This window comes from Oryctolagus cuniculus, chromosome 5 (assembly GCF_051225735.1).
Source record: "Oryctolagus cuniculus isolate XC-2025 breed Fujian yellow rabbit chromosome 5, ASM5122573v1, whole genome shotgun sequence".
In the NCBI taxonomy this organism is placed as follows: Eukaryota; Metazoa; Chordata; class Mammalia; order Lagomorpha; family Leporidae; genus Oryctolagus; species Oryctolagus cuniculus.
The window spans coordinates 108,164,542-108,188,370 of NC_142871.1; the positions used below are offsets into that span (position 1 = coordinate 108,164,542).

The window sequence follows — 23,829 nt, forward strand, 5'->3', positions numbered from 1 at the left end:
CAAAACATGACCCAAGACTCTCTCTGGGGTTGTCCATGTAAGGAAGAAAGGACCACTGCAAACACTCTCTTTAAAACAAAAAAAAAGTGCGCCGGCTGCAGCGCGCCGGCCGCGGCGGCCATTGGAGGGTGAACCAACGGCAAAGGAAGACCTTTCTCTCTGTCTCTCTCTCTCACTGTCCACTCTGCCTGTCAAAAAAAAAATTGCATTTAAAAATTAACTTACATGTTTATTTATCCCTTTAATAACTTAGAAAATTAAAGATACTTCAAAGTATTCAGAAATTATGAATATCATGTTTAGATCATTTTAGTTTAAATGACTGCCAAACATGATATAAAAGTATATGAAGTTAACATATGGAATTTTCTGTATTCTTTTTCTAAAGTAGCTGTCTTATCTCAAGGAAATATTACTAGATTTAGCTAATTACTCATAAGCATAAAGATAATAATTGAATATATTGTTCTTGATTAAATTTAATCATTGATCATAGCACTTCATAATCTAATGTCAATTATTTTAGTATTAACTATTATTTTATAGCTCCTGAAATATAATTTAATTAGAACCACTTTAACTGATTTAGAGTATTGACCATATCACTGATATTTAATCTCAATCACAATTGCAAAAATACATTTTACAATCCACTTATTCAGTGGAAAGATTTGAAATTCTAGCAGAACATGATGTGAATAAACTTGAGTTCCACTTACAAACACAAAGAAAGCATGCATATATTCACATGGTTCCTTAGAATATACCCTGAAAGAAACGATCAACTAGAATAATACTTTGAAATTATCCAGGAAACAACTCAATTCCATGGTATTTTCAACATTAAATACAAAGCTTTTAGCTACTATTTGTTCAGCTGCCCCTAATTGTTGGAAAATCTAACCATGGCTCAATGAGTGCAAACAGTTTTTCTGCCAGTAGAAAGCCCCATGAGCAAAGGGATGATCCAATCCTATCATAGAGACCAGAACCAATCTACAGTCACAGAGGAAGTAGCATTTAAGCACCTGGCAACTGGTGGATTTCCTGTCTATGAAAAAGGTCCTAGCTTAGAATCACACTTACTTCCAATATGAGACTAGCCAGTGAATTAAAAACTCTGAATTTATTTTTCTCAGGCCAGTGCCTAAGCTCCATGAAGAAATCAAACATGGATAAGTCATAACTGCCAATTGAGAGGTTATCTTTTCACCAGAGACAAAACAAATATCAAGCAACCTCATAAGAAGAGGAAACAATAGACAATTGAATGAAAAAAATGGAATACTTTAGTTGTATAAGAAGTTAAAGAGTTCATTAAGTTAAGCTGCAAATATTGGAAATATTTTCAACGATAAGTGGAGCTTAAGAAATTTTTCTAAATTCCACATATGAATGAGATCATGTGCTTGTAGTTCTGTTGCCTGGCTTATGTCTCTTTACATAATGGCCTCTCTTTCTATGCTTGTTATCACAAATGAAAGAATTTCATTCTTTTAAAAAATTTATTTATTTTCATTGTGCTTGAAAGGCAGAGAAAACAAATCTCCCACCTGCTAATTCAGTCCACAAATGCTCATAATGGCAGGGGCTGGACTAGGCTGAAACTTGGAACCAGGAACTCAGCGTTGGTCTCCCTCTTGGGTGGTGGATATTCTACTATCTGATTCATCAGTACTGCCTCCCACGGTATATATTAACAAGAAGCTGGATTAGAGGAGCAAAGACTCAAACCCAGGCATTCCAATATCAGATCTGATCCTCCCAACTGGCATCGTAACTGCCCTAATTTCATCCCTTTTCAGACTGGATTCCATTGTGTAAATATAGCCCTTTTTAAAAAATACATTCAACCTGCCTTGCGGCGCTGGCACACCGGGTTCTAGTCCTGGTCGGGACGCCGGATTCTGTCCCGGTTGCCCCTCTTCCAGGCCAGCTCTCTGCTGTGGCCAGGGAGTGCGGTGGAGGATGGCCCAAGTACTTGGGCCCTGTACCCCATGGGAGACCAGGAGAAGCACCTGACTCTTGCCATGGGCTCAGCGCGGTGCGCCGGCCGCAGCGCGCCCGCCGTGGCGGCCATTGGAGGGTGAACCAACGGCAAAAGGAAGATCTTTCTGTCTCTCTCTCTCACTGTCCACTCTGCCTGTCAAAAAATAATAATAAAAAAAAAAACATTCAATAGTGGATGGACATTTTGGTTGTCCTATTTCTTGGCTACATAAATGGTCCTGAAATAAACATATGAGTGCAGAAGTTTCTTCAACACAAAAATTTCATTTCCTTTGGCTGCATATCCAGGAGTGGTAGTTCTATTTTCTGAGGTGACTCCATATTGCTTTATACCATATCCATGCTAGTTTACTTTCCCATCAAACATGTGCAAAGATTCCTTTTTGGCCTTATTGACACCATCACTTGTCATGTTTTTCCTTTTTATCCTTGCAGTTCTTACAGAAATGAGGTGATATTTCATTGTTGTTTTAATTTCCATTTGTCTTAGGCAATTTGGTCAGATAAAATAATGCATCAGCATCAAACATTTAAATTATGTCTGTTAGTTTTGTTTATGTAACTTATGGGCCTAGATTCTCATTTCTTGAAAGGATAGATTTATTGTTGTAATTGTATAGTAATTTCTTTGTATTTTTATGACTAAATAAATTTATGATTTATAAAATCTGTAAACTATGTACCACATGATTAAATCAGTGTCTTCTTCAATAAGGATTAAATAGAATACACACACAAGATTCTATAGGAAAGCTTATTACTGTCAAAAATAGTTTTGAGAGAACTTTTAGTCCAGTAGTTAACACACAAGTTGGATGCCAACATCCCATGGTGCATGGGTTTGAGTCCACCTCCACTCTGAATTCATTTTCTGCTAATATACACCTTAGGAAGCAGTAGATGAAGACTCAAGTGATTAGGTCCCTGCCACCCAATGGGAGATTAGAATCGAGTCCCCAGCTTCTTGCTTTGGTCTGACTCTGCCTTGGCTGTTACAAGCATTGGTTGAAGTTGAATGGAATGGATAGAATAAATCTCTCTCTCTCTCTCTTCCCCCTTCCTGTGTGTGCGTATGTGCGTGTGTGTGTGTCTGTGTCTTTATGTCTCTCAAATAAATAAAAAGAAATTTAAAAACTGTTCTCTTAAGCATAAAATAGAATTCATACTTATTTCTTAACCAACACCTTTATAATAGTCAAGACACTCAGATGAAGAAACTGATTTTCAACAGCATGGAATTTTGTTGTTTGTTGTCTTACATTGATGATACATTTCCAAGATTGGCCTGTTTCATCTCTGCCTTTTAGTCTTTGCTCAGCTGTGTAAAAGCTTAGAATCTGCCATATAAAGACATACTTACCATGCAAATAATACTGCAGTAGGTCACCCACATCTCTCTAGTGTTCAGCAACAACTTGACCTTTCCTGGCATGTACCTTGAATAACTAAATATAATGGATAGAATTTATGACACACAAAGTGTTTCTGCCAGGTCCTAATTAGTGGAGAGTAATGATTATTATGTGAGTACAAATGACAAATATGGGCAATCACTGCAAGTTTGGGAGAAGAACAATTAAAGGTATTCAAACCCCAGTGGTCCTCAAGAGAGTTCTTAAATATTTATAATCATGTAAAAATATCCATTATACTCATTTGACCTTTAAGCACCCTGTGTACTTATTTTAGAGAAAACATTGAAAAGCCTTGATGGAAAGATATTTACACTGCATAGTACGCTAGGCAAACTGTTTCATCAGCAAATGCTAAACAATAATGTTGTAAGACTAGTTTCCGACGTTCAGTCAATTCCTGTTAAATTCAGTCGAGCACAATGAGAACAGTGTTGCCTCGACTCTAATAAGCCTAAGGGAAAAGATATGACTGCTGTTAAAAACTGTGTCTCTTGAATAAAATAACACCCCTGCTGAATGAAATATTAGAATTTGCATTTTCCACAAAGAAAACCTGATGGTTTCCCTTGTTATTGTGGAGCCATACTTACCTTTCTTCTTCTTTCGACGTAACTGCCAGTTCTCTGGCTTAGGTGTGTGAGAAGAGATGATACGCTGTCTTATATTCATTTGCAATGTGTAACTTACTTCCAAAATATCTGTGAAGACAAGAATAAGCAATAAAGAATTTTAGAAAGAAGATAAAACATCCCCACATTTATCTAAAGAAGAAAGCCTGCAGAATTAGTGTACAGACAATAAAATTTCTGATGGTGAAGCAGATCACCCTTTGTGACAATGAATAGAAACTGAGAAAATAAGAGAGGCAAAGCCCCGCCTGTTGGTCCGGCATCCCACATGAGCACCGGTTCATGTCCCAGCTGCTCCACTTCCGATCCAGCTCTCTGCTTATGACCTGGGAAAGCAGAATAAGATGGCCCAAGTACTTGGGCCCTGCACCCACATGGGAGCCTTGCAAGAAGCTCCTGGCTCCTTGCTTCTAATGGGCTCACCTCTTGTTGTTGTGGCCATTCAGGGAGTCAACCAGAGGATGGAAGACCTTTCCGTCTGTCTCTCCCTCTCTCTTTCTGTAACTCTACCTCTCAAAGAAATAAATTGAGAGAGAGAGAGGAAGATTGATTTATGGTCATGCCTGGATTGCCACTGGGATCCCTGCATCCCCATTTCAGAGTACCTGATTTGAGTACCAGATACTCTGTTTCTGATACAACTTCCTGATAATGTGCACCACAGGAGGCAGCAGATTATGGCTCAAGTACTTGGGTCCCTGGTCCAGGGAAACCCAGCTTCAGTTCAGGGTTCTGACTTGGGCGTGATGCAGCTCTAGCTGTTGTGGGCATTTGGGGAGTGAACCAGTAGATGGAATCTCTCTCTCCCTCCCCCCCTCCCCTCCCCTCCCCTCCCCTTTCCTCCCTTCCCCTAGCCTCGCCTCTCCTCTCCTTCTTCTTTTCTCCCTGCCTTTCAAATAAAATAAGGGCTGGCATTGTGATGCCGTAAGAGAAGCCACCATTGTGACACTGGCATCTCATATCAGTGCCAGTGGAGTCCAGATTGCTCTGCTTCCAGTCCAGCTTCTTGCTGATGCACCCTGGAAGGCAGCAGATGATGCCTAGGCCCCTGCCATCCATCCAGGAGACCAGGATGGAGTTCCTGACTCAAGGCTTTGGCCTGGCCCAGCACTGGATGTTATGACCATTGGAGAGTGAATCAGTGAATGAAGGATTCCCTTACTGTCTCACTCTCCTGCTCTCCTGCTCTTCCTCTCCCTGTCATAGTCTCTACCTTTCTCTTTGCTGTTCTACCTTTCAAATAAATAAGTAAATCTTATTTTAAAAAAATGAGAATAAACTTCTTAAAAAATACTTATTTCAAGGAATTCACCTATGTGATTGTGAGACCTTGCTGGACAGGTAAAAAAAATGGCAGGACAGACCAACAGGTGGCAAATTTTGGAGTAGGAGTACAGGTGAAATTTCCTCTTCCTTCAGAAACTCTCAGTTTTACTCTTAAAGTCTTTCAACTGACTGGATGAGGTCCACCCATGTTATGTATGTAATACCTTGTACTTAAAAAGACATTATGTTAACCAAATTTCCTTCACAGAGCAATACCTAAATTAGTGTTAATTGAATAACTTGGATCTATAGTCTAATGATGCTGACATATTAAAGCTACGCATGTCAGACAGTAAATCAAGAAAAAATTATTATGAAAATATACAAATAGACAATGGTGTTATTTAAAAAGTTTACGTAATACAATTTCTATTAAATTATACAAGAAAATGAATTCTATTAGGATTTAAAGAATAGGGGTATATTGTAATTTAATGTAAAATAGTGAAAACATCCAAACACCTAGTAATTGGAAATGTTAAAGATAAATCATTGTACAAATACATGAATAAATATTATGAATTCATCAAAATTAACAGTTTAAAATAATATGTAATAACATAAATATATCTATAATTTTATTAAGTTAACAAAGAAGATAAAATATGAAAAAGTTCATATATTTTCCACTTTGGAGAAAGAACTATAAAATAAATATGTTTTAAATTATTTAGAATAATGGTTACTTCCAAGATAAATGAATATTGTATTGTATTTTCAGCATTTTGTAAGATATTCTCTAATAAATAATATAGTACAGTGTTTTCAAAAGAAAAATATTGTCAACCATCCATGAAACACCTAATACGTTTCAGATCATATTCTATAAAATGCTTCCACACAGGCTATTATAGTGTTTGCCAAATACAGCACTCTATTATGAATGTGAAGACACAGTGAAGACACAGCAAATGTCCTCTTCTTTTTTTAAGATTTATTTATTTGAAAGGCAGAGTTACAGACAGAGAGAGGAAGAAACAGAAGAGAGAGGACTTGCATCACACGGTTCACTCTCCAAATGGCTGCAACAGCCAAAGGAGGGCCAATCCAAAGCCAGGAGCTTCTTGCAGGTTTCCCACATGGATGAGTGGCCCAAGGACTTAGTCCATCTCCCAGTCCATTTCCAGGCCATCAGCAGGGAGCTAGATAGGAAGCAGAGCAGCAGGGACTGGAACTGGTGGCCACGTGGGATGGCAGCACCATGAATGTTTAACCTGCTACCCCAAAGCACTATCCCACAAATGTCCTCTTTCATAGTATTGACCTTACACTAAATGAATCACTGATCTTGTACAGAACATAATGTACTCCACATGCTCAATGTGGAGAAATCCAAATAAGCTGATACTGAACCCATATCTCCCTCTCAATCATAGACAGACAAAACCTGTAAAATTCCATTTCACTTCTTTTACAACTTTTGCCCCCACTCAAAATCTCACATATATAATACTCATTATTATTAATTTCCCCACCAAAATCATCTTCATCATGTAAAGATCAATGACATTTTTCTCAGTGAATTCTGAAGTATTTCATAGTGTAAATAAATGGTATTTTAGTGCAGACTGTACTAAAAAGACAATTGCATATTAAATTAATATCTACCTCATTTTCTCATTGTTATTCTCTAACAATTACACAACACAATTGAGTCTATAATAAACACAGATGCTTCAATAAAAAGATGGCCGTTTCTCTTTTTACAACAATAAAATATTTAATTGTTAGTATTAACACTATACATATATGTGTTTAATATATGTATTTCATTTTTCATAATTTTTAAATTTTCATAATTTTAGTATTAACACTATATTATATTACATATTCTATTAACACTTTGTATTTCATATAAGTATTTCAGATAAATATGTGCAGGTATTGTTTGCACACTTGTGTGTATATATATATATATTTGCATGTGTGTTTCCATTTAAATTTTAGAATATAGAATGTATTTTACTCTAAACATTTAATTGTAATAAAATCCCCACAGATATTTTTAAATAGAATAATTTAGGTGCTGAATTATGAACTTCTTAACACGTGAAGAAACTCTTTTTGAGGACGACTTATAAGAAAGAATACTCAGCATAACAAATATTAAAGAAAATTGTGGTACTAAAATAGTCAATCAGTTTCAAAAGTCACATTGAAAGATCGTAAATGTATGTTGAAAAATATGTGCTAATACTCAAATTCATAACATCTGACTGTGAAGTGATAATGATCTTTGATTCTATGTATAAAAATAAAATATAAGCTAAAACTTATCTTTTCAGATATTTTAGCTGTACTTTTTAAAACATACTACATTTTTCTTTTGATTAACAACAACAATTGTATACATTTATGGAGTACAGTGTGAAATTTCAATACATATATACAATGTAGTCTGATCAAATCAGTATAATTAACAATTCCCTCTCCTTTTCATTACTCTATGATTGAAACTCCAGCTTTACCTTCTGTCTGTTCAGAAAATATAGGTCATTGAGAAGCGTAGTCACCAACAGACCTAACTCTGCTTTGGTGCCCATTACCCAATATCCCTCTCTCCTCCCAACACTTCCAGCTTCTAGTAATTATCATTCTATATTTGATTACATTTTTTGAGTTCTTCGCTTGATGGAGAATATGTGGCATATGCCTTTCTGTGTCAGACTTAAGTTCACTTACCAAAATATGTATTTCTTCCATGGAAAAGAATATTCATGCAGGCAATGTATTGAAAATATTGATTGATCTTGTGAATATTGATATGAAAAGAAAGAAAATCCTGGCTGCTTCTAATCTTGCTGACTGGAACAATTTCTTGAGTATAACTTGACAATTCAATAGTAAATCATTAGAATTGCTTATAGGCCGGCGCCACGGCTCAATAGGCTAATCCTCCACCTAGCGGCGCCGGCACACCAGGTTCTAGTCCTGGTCGGGACGCCGGATTCTGTCCTGGTTGCCCCTCTTCCAGGCCAGCTCTCTGCTGTGGCCAGGGAGTGCAGTGGAGGATGGCCCAAGTCCTTGGGCCCTGCACCCCATGGGAGACCAGGAGAAGTACCTGGCTCCTGCCATCGGATCAGCGCGGTGCACCGGCTGCAGCGCGCCAGCCGTGGCGGCCATTGGAGGGCGAACCAATGGCAAAGGAAGACCTTTCTCTCTGTCTCTCTCTCTCTCATTATCCACTCTGCCTGTCAAAAAAAAAAAAAAAAAAAAAAAAAAGAATTGCTTATAATTTGACTTAATTCACCTCTAGGAACACTTCATAAGGAAATGATTTTAAAAAGGTCAGATTATTTTCCAAATGTTAATATCACATAGTTGTTCATAATTTCCAAATCTTGGAAAGCAAATATCCAATAACAAGTTTCATTTAAATAAATTGCAATATATTTCTATAAGAAATAATTGTACAGACCAAAAAATCTTGATTCAGATGCATAGTTATTGACCTAAAATTTATTGATATTGATGTAAAAATTAAACAACAAAGGACTAGTGATTACTATTTGATTAAATGCTGATTGAATATATTTATTGTTTTTATAAAAGCTTATAATGAGTTTATACTGTTTCTGTACTCGGGGAAAAAAATCACCAGTAGAGTTCATACATTATTTCTGAGTCATCCTCTCATTTGATAGGACCAAAGTCCAAACAAATATCTTTGGTATCTTAATGGGTATTATCTGTTTCACAACATACAAGGAAAGATTTTATTAGAAAAAATGTTAGTGAATAATTATTATTGCTATTGTAATATTGCAAAACTACACAAGCTATTTTTCCAAACATTGAAATTTACAGAATGATTGGAGCTGAATGGTTGTGCTTTTTATTTTTATCATTTAATGAATAGTTTCCTGGAAGCCATATCCTCCTAAGATATTTTTAACAATTTAATTGTAAGAAGTAATTAACCCAGAAAAAATCTAGTTTGCTTCTAAATACAGACTCTAAGTATATCAAGTGAGTTCTAAAAATGCTCAACACATTTTTCTTTCATGTTCTTAATATAGGGAATTATCCTTAAGCTTTTCAAAAAAGTTTTCAAAACTTTCATCATCAAAGCCTCAATATCAGCTGTATGGCCATACCTAGACTTAATCTGTTAGGTTTATGCTATGATACAGATAAAAGGAGAATGCAAAGAATTTCTGAAACTTTTTTTTTTCAGGGAAAATGCACATGCATCAAGTGCCTGACTCTTTCCTACACAAGTGGGAGACCTGATTGGAATTCTTTTAACCTGACAAGGCCCTAGCTGTTGCAGGCCTTTGGAGAATCAAAAAATGGATTGAATCTTTCTCTCCCTCTGTCCTTCTCTCGCTTTCTCCTTCTTTCTCTTTTACTATACAAATTATCAAGACAGATAGCATCAATATTTGTAAGTGTGATAATGACACAAAGTTACAAAAATGGAACAATAAAAATGAGGAAGGACCCAAGTGCACACACACACACACACACATATACATACTTCTATATACAAAACAATGTTGAAAGAGAAAAAATAAAGTAGGAAAACTTACTCTACCAGGAAGTAAATACTGTATTTTTAGAGTAAGTCTTATGACATTGATATATTGGTTCAAAGATAGAAAAATTGATCAATGAGACAAAATATACAGTCTACAAAGAGACCCATATATATATGGGCATGATTTATAACAGAAGTGATATTGCAGAACAAAGGGTAATCAATAGAATTTCTTCTACTCGTGTTCCTGATTCAGTTGTGATTTCCATAAGGAAAAGGAAAAATTGATACATGACTGCAGCTATATAAAAACCAATCTGAGATGGATTGAAGATATCAATGTCAACAATAAAATACATTTTCCAAAAACATGATAGATCAGAAACAACAACAATCAACAAAATACTAATTAATAAGTAAAAATTGATCAATTGTTATAAATGAAAAGAACAAAATATTGAAGGACAGCATTGACAAAGTAAAAATGTAAGAAGGAAAAACATTCAAGCATATCATGAACATAAAGAGAATTCTAAATTTGTTGTTAATATTCAACAGAAATGCACATATATGTGTATAGTATAACATATGCAAACATGCTTATAGTGGTGCTATTCATAATAGCCCTCAAATAGCAACAATTCAAATGTACACCAACACTAGGATACTTTTTGATGTATCCAATGCTGTACTTTGAAAGTGAACAAATTACTACTCAATTCCATAACAAAAATGAAAAATTTTTTAAAGATTTTTATTTTATTTATTTGCAAGTCAGAGTTACACAGAGAAAGGAGAGGCAGAGAGAGAGAGAGGTCATCCATCCGCTGCTTCACTCCCCAATTGGCCATAACGGCTGGAGCTGTGCCGATATGAAGCCAGAAGCCAGGAGCTTCCTCTGGGTCTCCCATGCTGGTGCAGGGGTCCAAGGGCTTGGGCCATCTTCTACTGCTTTCCCAGGTCATAGAAGAGAGCTGGATTGGAAGTGGAGCAGCCAGGTCTCAGACCGGCGCCCATATGGGCTGCCAGTGCTTCAGGCCAGGGCGTCAATCCGCTGTGCCACAGTGCAGGTCCCAACAAAAATGAATATTAAAAGCATAATGCTGAATGAAGAGTTTTGTGTATATATTTTAGTATAGACTGTATAAACATTGTCCAACCAATTAATTAAGCTATTACCAAAGGAGGAAAGATTTAGGTAAATAATTTATCTTACCATAAAACCAACAAATCCAGAAGTAGATTAATCTGTTCTAAATTTAAAACACTTAAATATTTCAGTACATACAAAGTTAAATTTTGACAAAATGACATATTGTAGCAATCACCTAATGAAATAAATAAATCCTGATAATAAACAGAGCTTTCTTATCTTCCAATATCTTGAAATAAATTATATAACTATAACAAATTACTTTGAAAAATATTTTTTATACCTTAAAAATATATTCTATTCTGCAAAACCACATTTGTATCCATTTCAACTTTGTTTTGGATATAAAACTATGAGTTAGTGTGTGTGTGTGTGTGTTTGTGTGTGTGTGTGTCTATGCATGAACTTTGGCCCTTCCTCTTTTTTCTACGTCCGTTTTTGTACCTTTGTATCTCTATCCCACTTACATGAATTAAATCTCATATGCATGAGATTGTGTATGTATGTGGGGAGAGAAGAGGATCTAGCTAGTAGTATTTTGTTTTTGACTGGTACTTTATATTTGGATATGTTCATAGAGTCTAGAGCCTCCTTTCTTTTTATGTATAATTTAGCAAAAAGTTTGTATAAATAAAGAATGCCCTATGACACAGAGTACCATGTACAAACTGATGCTATGTGAGTGTCTTTTATGATATGCACTATTATCTTGGCAGATAAATAGATAATTAAGTCATGGATCTAGCATTGTTTTTCTGTAAGGTAAGATGCTATATATTTTTGGGCTAAGAATCTTTGTTGTAATTATTCAACATTTCCTTGAATGCTGTCATGGATATATAAAGAAACATGTGGCTGTGTTCCAATTAAGTTTTGTTTACTAAGAGGTAGCAGGAGAGATTTCCCCCTTGAGCAGTGGTTTGCCAATCCATGGATTCAAGGATTAGTTAACATATGGCTAGAGTAGAAGAGGCATGCATATCTAAATGCTAAACTATTGTTGAAGTATTTGGTTTTTCTCATCTTTATAAAAATAAGCACATGAAAATAACTGCACTGAGTTTCTGAATTATACTTCATGTGTTCATTTTTAAAACATTTATATACATTCATTGGAATAAATTATATGTCTATAACAAATTACTTTGAAAAACATTTATGTTTTATACCTTAAATATATATTCTACTCTACAAAACCACATTTTTAATCCATCTTGTTTCTTTTCAATATTTTTCACCCATACAGAAAATTCAATAATGTAAAAAAATAAAATAGCACACTATACTCTTATCACTTCAATTAGTATTGGGAAAGATCTGTTTATTATCGGGATTTATTTATTTCATTACATGATTGCTATAATTTGTCATTTTGTCAAAACTTAACTTTGTACTGAAAGCTCTAAGTGTTTTTAATTTAGAACAAATTAATCTACTTCTGGCTTTGTTGGTTTTATGGTCAGATAATGTATTTACTTAAATCTTTCTTCTTTTGGTAATAGCTTAATTAATTGGTTGGACAAATGTTTATACAATACATGCTAAAATCATAAATTTCTTTCCTAAATGGTTTCAGGCAAGAATTGGATCCATGTAAAGCTGAATTGACTATTCTAGAGAGGATTATAAAATTCAGCGAAACTACCCATCCCTTATCTGGAAAACCTTTGCCAATATCAGGATCTGTCTTTATTGGTGGGTCACCACATCTTCATGGAAAAGATCAGGTATTTTGTTGATTTTTTTTAAAACTACAAATTATTTCATTTTGTTAAAAAAGTAAAATGTGCAATACATTTTCTAATTAGTAGAGTTACCTTCATGGTTTCAAAATAAAATTTTAAGATAGTCTACTAACATATACATATATATTATCTATCATACCCAAGTGTAGTAACAGCTTACTGTTCTCATTAAGTAGAATTACTCCCATAGCAACTATTTTATCTTAATACTATAGTATGTGTATTATATTTCCTGATAACATTAAGAGTGTGAACTTTTGTACACACCTAAGGTAGTGATTTTCACTGGATATTCCAGTGGGTCAAATTAATACCACACTAAGAATATGATTCAAAATATGGAACTGGAAAACCATTAAGTGTTTCTGTTCCCTGTGGGCTCAGTAAAATGCAATGACTCTTGTTTTAGAGCTTTGTGCAGATTTCAGCCTGCTATCTAAATTTGCATTGAGATAATTAGCTTATTGTCTTCATTATTAGGTTGTATTTTAGGAAAATAGCTTGCATGTTGACTTAAATGCTATTGATAAATTGACTACATAATTATTGATTATGTTACTTCATAGAATTGCTTTATAAATTTAAGGTTGTATGTTAAGTCCACTAATAACTTATTACATTTATGAATCTCATCTTACTATATTTGAAACTCTATTTACATATTTGAACATATGGTTTTTATATTATTGGAAATATAAACTCTTATTATTTCCAATTTCCACAAGTAATACAAATGGATACGAATCTACTTGCTATAAGTATTATAGGTTTGGAATACACAAGATAAAATTTCAAATCAAATATTCATAAATAAAAAATTACCCGTTTATTTGATGTGAAACAAATGCCTTTGATGAAATTAGGTATATATCTGCAAACATGAAGAAATTATCTTAAATTCAGGTTTACCCCATCAATAGTACATTGATTAATCATTAAGCAGATTTTTATGTGCTTTATTGAATTTTTTTAAGTAAACCATTCTACAAGCTCAGCAAGTCTAGAAAATGTTCTGTTTCACTTCCTTTTCTATATACCAAGGAAAGGAAAGTTTCTGTTACCTGGTTCAGGTTCAATCTCCATTTTGTAAGTGAAGGTAGCAATTAAATAAAAGATGAAATATTTATTTAAGATTTTATTTATTTATTTGACAGGTAGAATTGCAGACAGAGAGAGGGAGAGAGAGAGAAAGGTCTTCCAACTGCTGGTTCATTCCCCAAATGACTACAATGGCCGGAGCTGGGCTGATCCAAAGCCGGGAGCCAGGAGCTTCTTTTGGACCTCCCATATAGGTGCAGGGCCCAAGCACTTGGGCCATCTTCCACTGCATTCCCCAAGCCATAGCAGAGAGCTGGATTGGAAGGGGAGCAGCCAGGGCACAAACTGGCGTCCATTTGAGATGCTGGTACCACAAGTGGAGGCTTAGCCTACTACACCACAGCACTGGCCTCTGGATACAATATTTTTAAAACTTATGTAAATTAATATTTAGTAATTTAGATTTTGATTGATCTCTTATTTCATAGCTAGGTATATATTTTCCCAAGTAAATAATAGGTTTCTAGTGGGGGGTACTTGGGGCTGTAGTTAAGCTACCATTTGGCCTGCTTGTCTCCCATATGAAAAGGACCTGGATTTGATTCCCAGCTCTGCTTTGTTGCAGTTCCAATGTCCTGATTACAAACACCTTGGGAGGCAGCCAATGAGGGCTAAAGAAGTTGGGTTCCTGGCACCCATCTGTGACACCTGGATGGAGTTCTTGGTTCCTGGAACTGGCCCAGTATCAGTTGTTTTGAGGGATAGGAGTAATCCAACAGCAAATGGGAGATCTGTCTCTGTCTCTTAGAACGTGCTGTCTTTCTGACTTTCAAATTTTTTTTAAAAAAAGAGGTTCTCATACAGAATTTAACTTTGTAAGTATAAATTAATATAGGGCAAACATCTGCCCTATAATATTACTTTTAATATGAGGAAAACAAGATTATACAATGGGGAAATGGTAAGTTTGTGTTTGAGGTAACAGGGGACAGAGATGATTTTTCCAATATTTATCAATCACTATTAATCCATTAGACCAATGGATCTATATATTCCTGTTGAATATCTTTCCTGTCAGTGGGATATTGTGATAGAATATAAATTATCCGAAACCTGGGCCTTGAGTTCATGAGAGATCCTCCATGTATGGTTGTGGGAATCTCTGTGCAGGTGAGAACGGAAACCATACTCACTCATTGAACTGATTTTATAAACAGTACAGAGGGCTGAGGATCAGGGATCAGCATCCAAAGAATGGATTAAGGAAAGTGCCCACAAAAGTGGTTAAGGAATAGAGAATTTGGCAATAAAACAAGGGCAAAATGTCACAAAAGGAAAAAAAAATGACATTTCCCAAAGGAACCCATCCATATTCGACACCATTCCTACAAAGCATCAACCACAAATTTAGGAGAATAAGAACAGAAATCAAGCTGTAGTAATGTGATAAAAAATAAATGAAATAGAAAACACAACAGTGTGATTTTTAGGTTACTTTATCTAGAAACCTAAAAGAAAAATTTGGGTGTAGGTTAGAAGAGAATTTTAGAGTTTGGGAGATATATAATAATTAACTATTTTTCTAAAGTCTTTTTCTCTCAAGACCTTGTTTGGAAGAATTGGCATTAACTGAAAACTGGTTTTCTTCTGCTATTATAGGGAACCTGTACATTGTTGCAATCAGATTTATAGCAACAGGCAGTGTGTGGACTAGTGAAGTTACCTTGAAATTAAAAGAGCAGCCAACTAAGCAGATTTTTCCTCCCTGTTAAGCATAGTGCATTTAAAAGATTTTATGTCAGCCCCTTATTGATTTTTACTCTTTTCTTATACTATTACAGTGTCACAGTTACTGTGTGTGTATTTGTGTATGTGAGTAAAAAATGTTTGCGTGGCATACACTTAGATCCCTGCGTACTAAATGATGATTGCAAGCATCCTATAAAAATGTATGCAGATTATGGTAATACTAAAAGGGAAATCATAGGGGAGCCAAGATGGCTACTGTTTGTCATTTTCATAGAGAAGAACCAAAATAACATGTAAATAACAGCAGGTGAGCGCCAAAAGGAGAAACTTGAAACTCAGCAAGTATATGCAGGAAGCCTATGGGGCACAGAGACTTGGAATAGCAGCATAAAAAGAGAAATAAAGTGTGGTAGCAGCAGAGATCTTGGCCTCATGGGCAAGTGTGGCCCCCACTACAGGGTAGAGGCTCAGTGGGAGAGTCCCAAGCAGACCTCATATCCACGAAGGAACAGGACTTGCAATCATCATAGACTTTGGTTCCCAGCAAGAGCAGCTACCTGGAGTATCTTAAGTAATTTTGCATTAGAAAATGAAGTCACGAGCCGGCGCCGTGGCTCAATAGGCTAATCCTCCACCTTGCGGCGCCGGCACACCGGGTTCTAGTCCCGGTTGGGGCGCCGGATTCTGTCCCGGTTGCCCCTCTTCCAGGCCAGCTCTCTGCTATGGCCAGGGAGTGCAGTGGAGGATGGCCCAGGTGCTTGGGCCCTGCACCCCATGGGAGACCAGGAAAAAGCACCTGGATCCTGGCTCCTGCCATCGGATCAGCGCGGTGCGCCGGCTGCAGCGGCGGCCATTGGAGGGTGATCCAACGGCAAAGGAAGACCTTTCTCTCTCTGTCTCTCTCTCTCACTGTCCACTCTGCCTGTCAAAAAATATAAAAAAAAAAAAAAAAAAGAAAAAAGAAAAAAAAGAAAATGAAGTCACTATGTTTCTTCCAAAACTCCAAGAACAAATATAAGACCTCACAGATCTTCAACCCTGCTGAAAAACAGATTTCAGCTTTACAGACCCCACTGAATCCAGCAGTGACACTGATGGTGGCACCTTAGCACAAGCAGTCTTCTGCACTGCGTGGGGCAGGTGACCCATCTCAGCAGGTCCTGCTTCCAAAACCTTTTCAGTCAGGACACTTGCCTCTGTGGACTTGGCAGTTCCCCTGCATTTCTCCCTCTCCAGCAAAGGCAGCGCATGCCAGGCATGAATGAGGCCTGCTATAGCTCTCTTCCGAAGCCCACCCATGTTCTGGGAACCTGCACACACACAACCTCCCACCACACACACACACACACACACACACACTTCAGGACTGTGAAATTCCCTTGCCCAGCAAGTTTTGGCTTTAATGATCACATTGGATTCTGATTTTTTTTTTTTATTTATTTGACAGAGTTAGTGAGAGAGAGAGAGAAAGAGAGACAGAGAGAAAGGTCTTCCTTCCGTTGGCTCACCCCCCAAATGGCTGCTACGGCCAGACTACGCCAATCCAAAGCCAGGAGCCAGGTGCTTCCTCCTGGTCTCCCATGCGGGTGTAGGGCCCAAGCACTTGGGCCATCCTCCACTGCCCTCGTGGGCCACAGCAGAGAGCCGGACAGGAAGAGGAGCAACCGTCACTAGAACCCAGAGCCCATAAAGGATGCCGGTGCCACAGGCAGAGGATCAACCAAGTGAGCCACGACGCCAGCCCCTGGGTTCTGGTCTTAAAGCCCAAGCCTGTGTTAGCTTGTTTCTTAGAGTGCACACATTAAGGCTTCCAGCTCTCTTCTCCAGCACATTCCAGCATTGGCAAGCACCCCAAATTCATACCTGCTTCAGGCCGAACATGCCCATTTTTGGTGGGTGTGATCCCTCATACATGCACACACACACACCTGTCGGAGCTACTAGCTGGGGTCTCAGCTTCAGTCAACATTGCAGATTCCGGCTTGTGTCCAAAAGATTTACACAAGCAGTAACTTTTTGGGTAAGACCCCAAAAGGACAGACAACAAAACCAAAAATAGACAAATAGGATTACATTAAGATGCTTGCACAGTAAAGAAAACAATCAACAAAATGAAGCAATATCAACAGAATGGAAAAAAATCTGAGACTATTCATCAGACAAAGGATTAATATCAATAATATACATGAAACCCAAGAATCTCAACAACAAATTCAATTTCAAAATGGGTAAAGATCTGAATAAATGTTTCTGGGAAGAATAAACACCAATTACTAGTAAATATATGTAAATAGATGTGTAATATCACTAGTCATGAAGGAAATCAAGACCAAAATGAAATAAATCTCACCCCAAGTAAAATGGCTATTATTGGAGCCAGCACTGTGGCATAGTGCTGGCATCCCATATGGATGCCAGTTTAAGTCCCAGCTGCTCTACCTCTGATCCAGTTCTTTGCTTACGGCCTGGGAAAGCAATGGAAGATGGCCCAAGTGCTTGGGCCTCTGCACCCACATGGGAGACTAAGAAGCCCCTGGCTCCTGGCTTTGGATCAGCTCATCTCCAGCCATTGTAGCCATCTGGGGAGTGAACTTGCAGATGGAAGACTTCTCTCTCATGTGTATCTGTACTCGATGATCCAAATAAATAAATAAAATATTTAAGAAAAATATTGTCATTAAATCTAAAAAAAAAGACTGGCTATCACTAAAAATACTAATGACTGTTGTCTAAAATACTAACTGCTGCTGAAGTTATGAAGGTAAGGAAACATATGCTGCTGATGAAAATTTAAATTAGAACACTCATTATGGAGAATAGTATGGGGATTCCTCAAAAATTAGATATAGACCTACCATATGACCCAGCTATCTGACTTTTGGGTATATCTTCTTAAGAAATGAGACAGCATAGCAAAAAGATTCCTGGGCCCCATGTTCATTGCAGCACTATTCACAAAAGCCAAGATATGAAATCAAACTAAGTGTCCATCAATGAATGAAAATATAAGGAAAAAATGGTATATGCACACACAAGTAATATTCTGCCATTAAAAAATTAAATCCTGGTATTTGCAGCCAAATAAATGGAGCTGGAGGTCATTTTGTGAAGTGAAATAAATGAGACACCAGAAAGAGAAAAACAGTACATGTTCTTTCTTACATGCAATAACTAAAACAAAAATGTTTAAATATATATATTTAATCAAAATTAATATAGTGATTGCTAGAAGCTAAAGTTGGAAAGCATGGAGGGAGGGAGATGAGAGGAGATTGTACAGTGACTGTGTAAACACGATAGATTGAATATTAACAAGTTATTGTATGTTACAGCACCGAGGGATAACTATGGCTAATGATGATGTAAAACAATCCAAATAAGGAACTGGAAGAGGGGAACTTATAGGTTCCAAACACACACACAAAAATCATAACAAACACACACAAAAAGATAAGGAAACAGAAGTGTTGGTTGCTTGGTATGGTCAGTTGAAGCTCTGTATATGTATTGAAAAGTTACATTGTATGCTTTTAAAATTTGTATATATTATATACAAATCTAGAATTTAAAAAAAATAAGAGGGAAATGATAGATAGAATCAGGAAAAAAAAACAGTGTTGTCAGCCTGTTTCTGTGCAAGGCAACACTTCCGCATATCTTAGTATCATGCAGGCTCTAACTATCTAATTATTGTGTCCTGATTAAGAGCTGCTGTTTAAGCACAGTGGGTTGTCAGTGCTCAGAAAATTAAAAACAACAGGTTTGCAATTAAAAGGAAAAAAAGAACACCAAGGGAAAGAACTATAGTTGATTCCTCAAAACAGTAAGTGCTAACTTAGACTTAGCTCTAATCTCTAAGTGTCCAAGAATGTCTTCTTCACTGGTCAGAGACCCTCCACATGGTCAGAGTCTGATGACAGGTTGTTTAATACTTTCTCTAAGGAAAGCACACACAGCTTGTAAGTGAGAAGAAAATGAAACATTTAGACACTTTCCATTGCCTGCTTGAAGTGTGAAACGCTCATTCCCAGATGACCATAAATGACAATATCTTTCAAGGTCTGAGAGTAAATGCCCTGTCTGTAGTGTTTGGAAAGAATGTTTCTTGGTAGGTCTTTAATTCTTCATGCTTTTCAGTGAATGGAGTCTGGCTTTTGGGTTCAAATTACATGAAGATCAAAATTTAATTCCTAATTGCTAATCAAGCTATAACAGTACCAGGTAGTCCCTATGCTAAATGTGAAGGAAAAATAATTACAGAAAAAAACCAAACACTATTGTTAGTCCCTTGGCAGTTTTTTTTCTTCTTCAAATAGAAATTGATAATATAAAATGAGTTATGGAAACATGATACTCTTCACATGTAAGTAAATCACCAAAATTAAAAAGAGAAAATGCTTAAATAATGGTGTGTACTATTATATTGGACTGAAGTGTTTTTAAACAATACATGACTTACTCCATGAAACTAAACATTTATTTTTACTTAGCTTTTTTATTTCAATTTTTTATTTATATAAAGTGAATACATTTCATGTATTCCATATATACAGATTTAAGAGCATAATGATACTTTCCACCCTACCCTCCTTTTCACCCATGCTCCCACCCTCTCTCCTCATTACTTATATTTCTTTTAATTTTTACAATGACATACTTTCAGTCTATTTTATAATCACAAGCTTAATCTTCCACAAAATAAAGAAGTCAACAAGTAGTAAGTAGAAAAACAACTGTCCCTCAAAAGTATAGACAAAGGCTAAAAACAATAATCAAGTCTCAAAATGTCAATTTTACTCATAAACCTTACTTTTTTGTGCTTTATCTATTAATTACTACAAATCTGGGATAACATATAATATTTGTATTTTTGTGACTGGCATGTTTAAGCATAATGGTTTCCTGTTGCATCCATTTTGTTGTAAGACAGGATTCCAAACTGTATATGTACCACATTTTCTTTATTAAGTCATCAGTTCATGGACATTTTGGCTGATCACAGATCTTAGTTATTGTGAATTGAGCTGCAACAAGCATCGGGATTCAGATCTCTTTCATATGTTGATTTCATTTCCTTTAGGTAAATTTTCAGGAGTGGGATGGCTGGGTCATATAGCAGATCATTTTTTGGATTTCTAAGGAATTTCCATTCTGTCTTCCATAATGGTTATACTACTTTGCATTCCTACCAACAGTGTATTAGTGTATATTTTCCCCACTACCTCACCAGAATTTATTGTTTTTTGGATTTTGGATAATAGCCATCCAATCTGGGGTGAAACTCACTGTGGATTTTGTTTGCATTCCCTTGATGGCTTTTATCCTGAGCATTTTTTTCGTGTGTTAGCCATTTGAATTTCATCCTTTGAAAAATGTCTGTCCCTATCTTTGTATACACAGACAATGCCATGGCTAAGAAAGAACTTGCAAGATCAGTACCACTCACAATAGCTACAAAAAAAGATCTGTACAGTGAAAATTATAAAACATTAAAGAAACAGAAGAAGACACACAAAAAAATGGAAAAATCTTCCATGCTCTTTAATTGAAAGAATTCATATTCTATACCACCAAATTCATATTCCATACCACCAAAAGCAATTTGCAGATTCAGTGTGACCCCAATCAAAAAACCAATGAAATTCTTCTCAAATCTAGGGGGAAAAAATCCTAAAATTAATATGGAAACACAAGAGACCAGAATACCTAAAACAATCTTATACAACAAAAATCAAGCTAGAGGCATTACAATACCATATTTCAAAACATACTGCAGGGTAATTATAATCAAAACAGCCTATACTGGCACAAGAATAGATATGTAGACCAATGGAACAGAATAGAAACCCCAGAAATTAATCTACATATCTACAACTAAGTGATTTTTGACAAACGAGTTAAAAGCATTTTCTGGAGAAAGCATCTCAACAAATGGTACTTGAATAATTGGATCTCTGTGTGCCAAAGTATGAAACAAGACCCCTGCCTTACACCTTATATAAAAATCAACTCTAAATGGGTCAAGGATCTTAACCTATGTCCTAATAACATTAAATTACTAAAGGAAAACATCGGGGAACTTCTGCAAGTCATTGGCATAGGCAAAGACTTCTTGGAAAAGATGCCAGAAATATAAGCAATAAAAGCAAAATTAGACAAATATGATTCTATCAGGAAACAATAAAGTGAGGAGGTAACAAATACAATGGGAGGAAATATTTGCAAATTCTGCAAATAATTGTTTTTGATTTCAGTATGGTAAAGGAGTTCTATACTTTTAGAATTTTCCGTGAATTAGATTTAAGAATACTTTGGTAAAATAAATGAGTGCTATCTGCTTTATGTACATTCAAAAGATTGATTTACAAATTCAATAATTAATTTACTGCAAATTTATTTTTATAAAAAAACTGCCAGTAATCACTGAATCTTTCCCGAAAACATATTATTAAATTAATGATCAGAAACATAAAGACAGAATTAGTTTTAAGTATTTGTGATAAAATCTTGGAGAATAAATGAAAAATTCACTTCAGTTGTCTACATTTCAGTTTCCATAGGATATGTAGTAGTTTATGTTAAAATGCATCATCAATTGAGAATAGTATGTATCTAATGACAGTTACCACAAGTAAATGTTCTCAACTTAATGAGTTATTTCCCATCTGTTGCACATATAGTAGTTATATTTAATTTGTACTACATTACATCTTGCCTTTCTTAGTCAACCAATAAATCATTGTAGACTGACCGTTGCCTTATAATATGGCAGAAATTAGGTCCTACCCAAAACAGAGACAGACTGTCTTCCCATCATTCCACCTTTTTCCACCAACACCTCTTTCGTTTTTTGCTTTGATCCATCTGTTTAACAGTTATACATCTATTTCTTGCTCTCTTTGTAAAATTGAGTGGCAAGATCCTGGGAAGCCTGTTCCTGAATCTGTCCCCACCAGAGTTTGCTTCTTGTTTCGTGTGTTATGATATCATTTCTATCTCTCTTACATGCCTCCATTTGTATGTACTTCTTGTTTGTAAAGATCTCCAAACTGTTTAGACATAGTTCATTTTATTAAAAAGACATATATTCACCACTTTGCTTATCTCACTCCATTTTTTGCTCCCGCTGGAAAGTATAGAAGTGAATATATACTTGTCTGCACATGTAAACCTAGGAAGAAGTGAGGAGAAATCAAGCATTGAGTTGTAGCTTCTGGTTAAAGCAACTAGGGGAACATGCTACTGAAATGGGGAAGACTAAGAAGAAAATATTTAGGGAGGAGTGACAAGCTAATTAATTTGGGACTTTAAGTTTGAAGTGTCTGTGAGTCTTGCAGAAGCGGCCTAGTTAACACTTATATCCTAACTCAGGAAGTTTTCAGTGTGTGCTACTGGTGTCTAAACTTGTGAGACCAGATTATATTACTTGAGGAAAGAATGATGAGAATGAGAAGAAATCCCAGAATAAAGTCATGAGGAATCTAACATTTAGTGAGAAGGTAATTCAATATCAGATAGAAAAATTGGCCATGGGGGCAAGAGTACAGCTAGAAAGCATAATATCCCAGAAGCCAGAACAGAAAGTTATAAGAAGGAAATGCTATTCAACTGCATTGAAATCAGATCTTTAAAAATAAGGCCAGGAAAGAATCCACTAGATTCTCTGACGTGACCATTGCTGGTAAACTTCAAAGAAAAATGACATGGATATTGACCCTAAAGGTCCACACATTAAAGACTTGGGATCCAAAGTGGAACTACTGAGAGGTAGAGGAAACTGTATGCTGTGGAACTAGGGGGATCATACCCTTGGGAAGTTCTCATGTGACCCCCTGAGTTATAGTGAGAGGGTTGTTACAAAAGCCCAAATTTCAGCTCACCTGCTCTCTGCTACATTGTTTATCATGTGATCCTGCCTCCAAGTATGCTCCATCATCTACCACCCTCCATAGGTCCTCCCCAGAGCCAAAGATAATATTGTACCCTTTGGATTTTAAACCTTCAAAAATGGGCTAGCACTGCAGCTCACTAGGTTAATCCTCCACCTGCGGTGCCGGCACCCTGGGTTCTAGTCCCGATTGAGGCTCCGCATTCTGTCCCGGTTGCTCCTCTTCCAGTCCAGCTCTCTGTTGTGGCCCGGGAGTGCAGTGGAGGATGGCCCAAGTGCTTGGGCCCTGCACCCATATGGGAGACCAGGAGGAAGCACCTGGCTCCTGGCTTCAGAGCACCGGCTGTAGCGGCCATTTGGGGGGTGAGCCAATGGAAGGAAGACCTCTCTGTCTCT

The 23,829-nt window shown here is 36.4% G+C and overlaps 1 protein-coding gene across 1 annotated transcript in view; it reads left to right on the forward strand.

The window, feature by feature from the left end:
• EYS (EGF-like photoreceptor maintenance factor) overlaps positions 1-23,829 on the forward strand; it is a 1,804,868-nt gene that overhangs the window by 1,095,891 nt on the left and 685,148 nt on the right. The window contains 1 exon segment of the mRNA XM_089333540.1: positions 12,590-12,740. Coding sequence (XP_089189666.1) covers positions 12,590-12,740 — 151 coding nt within the window.